The sequence below is a fragment of the Sinocyclocheilus rhinocerous genome, unplaced genomic scaffold, assembly GCF_001515625.1.
Source record: "Sinocyclocheilus rhinocerous isolate Xijiao unplaced genomic scaffold, SAMN03320098_v1.1 scaffold2145, whole genome shotgun sequence".
NCBI lineage: Eukaryota > Metazoa > Chordata > Actinopteri > Cypriniformes > Cyprinidae > Sinocyclocheilus > Sinocyclocheilus rhinocerous.
In genome coordinates this window covers 669484-676669 of record NW_015670983.1, presented here as the reverse complement: position 1 = coordinate 676669, position 7186 = coordinate 669484, and the positions used below count along the sequence as shown (strand labels likewise).

At 33.4% G+C, this 7186-nt stretch overlaps 1 protein-coding gene across 1 annotated transcript in view; it reads right to left on the bottom strand.

Annotated features, from left to right (window-relative positions):
- Positions 1–7186, bottom strand: part of LOC107734599 (kinesin heavy chain) — a 32055-nt gene that overhangs the window by 14578 nt on the left and 10291 nt on the right. The window contains 7 exon segments of the mRNA XM_016546592.1: positions 1994–2062; positions 2499–2551; positions 2994–3142; positions 3219–3367; positions 3466–3570; positions 4428–4508; positions 5729–5784. Of these exon segments, the coding sequence (XP_016402078.1) occupies positions 1994–2062; positions 2499–2551; positions 2994–3142; positions 3219–3367; positions 3466–3570; positions 4428–4508; positions 5729–5784 (662 nt within the window).

Here is a 7186-nt window from a genome sequence, read left to right as displayed (position 1 = left end):
ATATTGTGCACAGTATGTATACTGCAAACTAGTATGAGTCGAATGCTAGTGTAATATTCCAGATTCAGCTACTCATTCTACTCATTCTAATTTGCAGAATACATACTGTGCACAATATATTAATTTTCCATATGCATGGAATAAAGTTTGCATTACATTCCGCAAAGTATGCAGTATGCTAGTATTCCAGTATATACAGTGGCTGAATCTGGAACATTACACTAACATACTACTTATTTTATAACTATTTTTGCAGTATGCATACTGGACACAATATTCTCAAAGTATACAGTATGCTAGTATTCCAGGGTGTACAATGGCTGAATCCGGAATATTATGCTACCATACTACTCGTACTGTTTTTGCTGTATGCATACCGTACACTATATGTACATTTTCTTTATACACGGAATACTAAAAAAAAAGTATGCAGTACATTCTGCACAGTATGCAATATGTAGTATGCTATTATTTCAGTAGCTGAATCTGGAATATTACACTAGCATTCTACTCATTCTAATTTGCAGTATACATACTGTGCACAATATATTAATTTTCCATATGCATGGAATAAAGTTTGCATTACATTCCGCAAAGTATGCAGTATGCTAGTATTCCAGTATATACAGTGGCTGAATCTGGAACATTACACTAACATACTACTTATTTTATAACTATTTTTGCAGTATGCATACTGGACACAATATTCTCAAAGTATACAGTATGCTAGTATTCCAGGGTGTACAGTGGCTCAATCCGGAATATTATGCTACCATACTACTCGTACTGTTTTTGCTGTATGCATACCGTACACTATATGTACATTTTCTTTATACACGGAATACTAAAAAAAAAGTATGCAGTACATTCTGCACAGTATGCAATATGTAGTATGCTATTATTTCAGTAGCTGAATCTGGAATATTACACTAGCATTCTACTCATTCTAATTTGCAGTATACATACTGTGCACAATATATTAATTTTCCATATGCATGGAATAAAGTATGCATTACATTCCGCAAAGTATGCAGTATGCTAGTATTCCAGTATGTACAGTGGCTGAATCTGGAACATTACACTAGCATACTACTTAGTTTATAGCTATTTTTGCAGTATGCATACTGGACACAATATTCTCAAAGTATACAGTATGCTAGTATTCCAGGGTGTACAGTGGCTCAATCCGGAATATTATGCTACCATACTACTCGTACTGTTTTTGCTGTATGCATACCGTACACTATATGTAAATTATCTTTATACACGGAATGCTAAAAAAAGTATGCAGTACATTCTGCTCAGTATGCAATATGTAGTATGCTATTATTCCAGTAGCTGAATCTGGAATATTACACTAGCATTCGACTCATACTAATTTGCAGTATACATACTGTGCACAATATATGATTTTTCCATATGCATGGTATATTTAAAATATGCATTACATTCCACGCAGTATGCTACTATTCCAGTATATACAGTGGCTGAATCCGGAAACATTACACTAGCATACTACTCATGCTATTTTTGCTATAAGCATACTGTGCACAGTATGTGAATTTTCAATATACATGGAATACTAAAAAAGTATGCAGTATGTTAGTATTCCAGTGCATACAGTGGCTGAACACGGAATAGCATAATACCATACATTTTTGCAGTATGCATACAGCGCACAATATGTGAATTTTCTGCATGCATGGAATCCTAAAAAAAGTATGCAGTATACAATATGCGGTATGCAATGTGCTAGTATTCCAGTGTATACAGTGGCTGAATCTGGAATATTGTACTACCTTACTACTCATACTATCTTTGCAGTATTCATACCATACAATTTTCTGTATACATACTAAAAAAAGTAAGCAGTACATTATGAGCAGTTTGAAATATGGTAATATTCCAGTGTAAACAATATACTACCATACTACTCATACTATTCTTGCCATATAAAGTTAGTATTCTAATATGATTTCAGTAAGTATTTGACCTCTTCTTGATCCAGCATTTGCTCCTTCAGTTTTTCCACCAGCTGACACTGTAAATTAATCTCATCATCCTGTCAGAAAGAAAAGAATCAATCGGAAAGTCAATTTTTCCATCACAGGCTGATCCCATCGTTCTGCGTGTGTGTGTGTGTGTGTGTTAAAATTTCCAAAGGGTGCCGCGACTAAAAAAAGGTTGGGAAACACTGCTCTAAACGGCATAAGAAGCTTTCATAATCTCTCTCATCTTGTTAAATACCTTGGTTTTACTACTGTTTTTCTTTAGCAATCCTTACACTAATTACTTATAATATGGTAGTACCATGGTACTTCCATGCTTATTTTGTAAGTTGTCTAAAAACGTGGTATTTTCATGGTAGATGCACTTACACAACACTACTGTGGTGGTACCATGGTACATATACAATACTTTGAAATATACCATTTTACATTTGCATTTATTCATTTAGCAGGTGCTTTTATCCGAAACAAATGTACTATGGTATTTACATGGTGCTCCAAGGTAAGTCCATGAGGACCATGGTTATTACCATGGTAAATGTCTGAAAAATCTTATTTAAAATCATAAAAATTAAGCATACAATGCTTTTGCAATACTATACTCCAAAACACTGAAAAATTGGTGTAGGATTTAATTTTCACTCAGAAATTGCTAGTAAATTTCATAAATAATTACAAAGAAATGGCAAGTAACACATTGAATTAAACATTAAATTTTGGAGTAGAAAGACTGAAATAGTATTTTCCTGTAAAATGTACTTCAATAATAATTTTTACAGTGTTACATATTAAGTCATGCCAATATTTATATACCAATATCATCACTATTATCAAATAAATAATTAAATTATAATTTTAATTTATTTAAAACTATGATTTTATCATGTTGCATGTTACTGAAATTTTGGAAATAACTTTGTTACCTGTCATGGTAAATGTTGTGTTTTTGTGTCAGAAAGAGAGAAATGAGACGTATGTCCTCACCGTTACGCCAGCGGTTAAGCTCTGCCTCCAGTCTCTGGATGTTCTCTTTCAAGTTCTTGTTCTTCTCTTTCTCTTTCTCATATTTCCTCTTCCACTGCTCTGCTGTCAGCTCCAGGTTCACAGACGCCGTGTTCTTGATGGTCTTTGCTCTGAGACACACAGAGTGTGAGTATGTGTGTGTGTGTGTGTGTGTGTGTGTGGTTCAGTGTGTGTTCGCTGTGTTACCATTGTCCGAACATCAGGGTGGATTTGGTCTCGGCGTCGTTGAAGGCTGAAGGTGAGCAGCAGATGAACATGGTGGTTCTACAGTTTCCTCCCAGAGAGTCCTGCAGGATCCGCGTCATCTTACTGTCTCGGTACGGCATGTGAGTCTTCTGCTCACACACAGCGACTTATTAAATGTGTGCTACTCTGAACTGCAATAATTTCATGCATCTCTACTGTATATTAGTCATATGCAGCTATAACTCACGGTTCCTTCAGCCAGAGCTGATATGACGTTCCCCAGCGCAGACAGAGACTTGTTGATGTTCTTGGCTTCATCCAGGACGGCTCCCTCCGCACCTGTCTTACTCACCTGAATGACAGACAGACAGATTCATGGCTATGCGGCTGTTCACATACACTGTGTAATTTCCAGTATAAAAAAACAGTAGCTAATTTCAGAATATTGCACTAGCATACTACCTGTACTATTTTTTTGCAGTATGCATGCTGTGCACAACATGTGGATTGTCTGTATGCATGGAATACTAAAAAGTATGCAGTATGCAGTACATTCTGTGCAGTGTGAAATTAGAATTACAGTGTAAACAATAGCTAATTCCGGAATATTGCACTAGCTTACTACTCATACTATTTTTGCAATATGCATACTGTGCACAATATGTGAATTTTTTTGTATGCAATATGCAGTGCATTCTGAGCAGCATGCTAGTATTCCAGTGTATACAGTGGCTGAATACGGAATGCTACACTAGCATACTACTCATACTATTTTTGCAGTATGCATACTGTGCACAACATGTGAATTTTCTATTTGCATGGAATACTAGAAAGTATGCAGGACATTATGCACACTATGCAATATGCTAGTATTTCAGTGTACACAGTGGCTGAATACGAAATATACTAGCATACTACTCATACTATATTTGCAGTATGCATACTGTGCACAATATGTGAATTGTCTGCATGCATGGAATACTAAAAAGTATTCAGTATGCAGTACATTATGCGCAGTATGCTAGTATTCCAGTGTATACAGTGTCTCAATCCATAATCTTGTATCCGAAGCGACTTGCATTGCATTGAAGGCCTGCATGTGATCAGTTCATGCATTCTCTGGGATTCAAACCCGTCACCTACTGTTTGAGCTACAGCCATGCTTCTGTGCTTTTCTGTTAGTGTGGGTTACAGATACTCACTTGTAACAGCGACGTGGCGGTTGGATTTGCCCTCATCAATAACATCCATCACTTCTTCAGGACTGGAGACAAAACGTTCAGTACAACCCTGTACAGCACACACACACACACACACACACACACACACACACTGAATGTAATGGCTGGTCTTTATCTAATAATAGCAGGTGTTCCCTGAGATCTCACTGTTCTTTCACTGTCAGTCTCTCATTAGGAAAGCAGCTGACACAAGATGAATTTATATAATGAATCCGTTATCATTCAACAGTCAGTATTTCAACACGTCCGTTCTGAAATGATTCCTGTCATGTGTGTTAGTGCATATTACAGGCTTAGAATAACATCATATATGATATATTATCATATGTCAAATCATATATGATATATAATACAATATTATGTTACTTTACTGTCACATACATGTATATATATATGATACAATACAATGTATAATATAATTTTATATGATCTATTATGCAATATTATGATACTATATGATATATGATTTGATATAATACAATACAATAAATGATATATGATGATACCATATGATATGCGATATGATACTACATGATATAAATTTATGATTTGATATGATATAAGATACAATATATAATGATTTGATATGATATATGATAAGATACAATATGATATATGATGATACCATATGATATGAAATATTATACAATATACTATATTATGCAATATATGATGATCCCATTTTATACGATATATACATTATAATACAATATGATACAATACATGATATGGTATATGATACAATACAATTTATTATATGATTTGATATGATACATGATAAGATACTATATATGATATGATTTAATACATGATGATACCATATGATATATGATATGGTATATGATACTATATATGACATGTTTTAAGATATAGGATACAATATATGATTTGATTTGATATGATATATGATGCAATATATCATATATGGTATTATATGAAATATGATATGATACAGTAAACCATATATGATACAATAATAAAGTATATATGATATATTATACAGTACAATATATCATACATGATAAGAAATATGATACAATGGAAAATATAATCTCATCATATATTATCATATCATCATATATCATATGAAGGGGAATAATAATATTTATCCAATATCTAATTTTTTCAGTTTGGTTTCAGTAAAGGCTCTTTTTGGACGTTTGGAGTTCTGAAAGTGACTCTGTTTTCACAGCACAGTGAACTCATTGATTTATTTCAGGAAGGTCTGATTTCTGCTGATCTTTGTTCATGCAGCGTGATTCAGCTCACCTTCACATAGGGAACTCGGTTCTTGTCTTCATGCACGGACAAGTGTGTCTTACTCACTGATAGAAAGAGAGAGAGAGAGAGAGAAAGAGAGGTGGATGAGGCTGAAAGAACAAAAGACAGAAATGGACATGCACTGCAAAGAGGAAAGAGCGAAGAAAAGAGGACTTAAACATTTAAATTCAGTCGTTTCAAATATGTTTAACTTTATTTCTTCTGTGGAACACAAAAGATGTTCAGCATGATGATGATTCGTACTGAAAGCTCAAAAAGTTCCATGCAAATCATAAAAGTAATCCTGCATGCTTCAGGTTCCTGCATGTCTGATGCATTTCAATCTGGTTTTCACACAAATCTAGTGTGCGACTTCAGAAGTGTTGAATGAACTACTGTTTTGATATTTTTATAATACTTTTAAAGTGTTTAAACATGTTTCCACCATGGAATGAAAATGGTAATTGCTACTTTTTATCTCAATTCTGACTTTTTTTCATCAGAATGTATCTTGCAATTGTGAGAACTGCGAAAAAAAGTCTTAAATGTTGAAATTACCTTTTTATTTTTATTTTATATTTTTTTTATTCCATGGTGGAAACATACTATTATAGTTTTTATTAATAGTTTAAATTATTTTTACATTTTCTGTTTTAATTTGAATTTTATTTTAAAGTTATAGTCATTTAGTTTTTTATTATTATTTTACATGTGTCTATATAGTTTTTATTTTATTTCATGTTAGTTTTATTTATTTTAGTACATCATATTAACATAAATTAGAATGAGAAATGTTGCCTTGGAAACTAGAAAAATATATATTTTTTATAAAATATATTTAGATATTTAATATTTTACATGTTATATTTTATTTCAGGTAACATTTATTTTATTGCAAGTGTTTTTTTATTTTAGTTATTTTAATACATTTAAGTTTTTATCATTTATTTCATTTTATCTATTTGAAAGTGAAGTGAAAAAGTGAAAGTGACGTGACTGGTATTGAAGGTGGAAGAGAGCGCTGTACATTCACTCCCCCCACCTACAATCTGAGGTTACGAGACTCGAACCCACAACCTTTGTACGAGTCCAACTCTCTAACCATTAGGCCACGACTTCCCCCATAAAATACATTTCAAGTCATGTATTTTATGGTTTTAGTTTTAGTTGACTATAATAACCCTGCTTCTTTCATCTTAGCATGAACTTTCTTCTAAACATTTTATTTTGTGCTCCACAGAAGAAAGAAGGTCAAGTGGGTTTGGAGCGACATGAGGGCGAGTAAATGATGACAGAATCTTCATTTTTGTCTGAATTATTCCTTTAATGAGCACATGCACATGTAATGCACGGACAGGCCTCAGAGTTTATTATGACACTTCAATGATGTAACGACCCTTCGAGACAGACTAACTAACACACACACACACACACACACACACACACACATACACATACACATACACA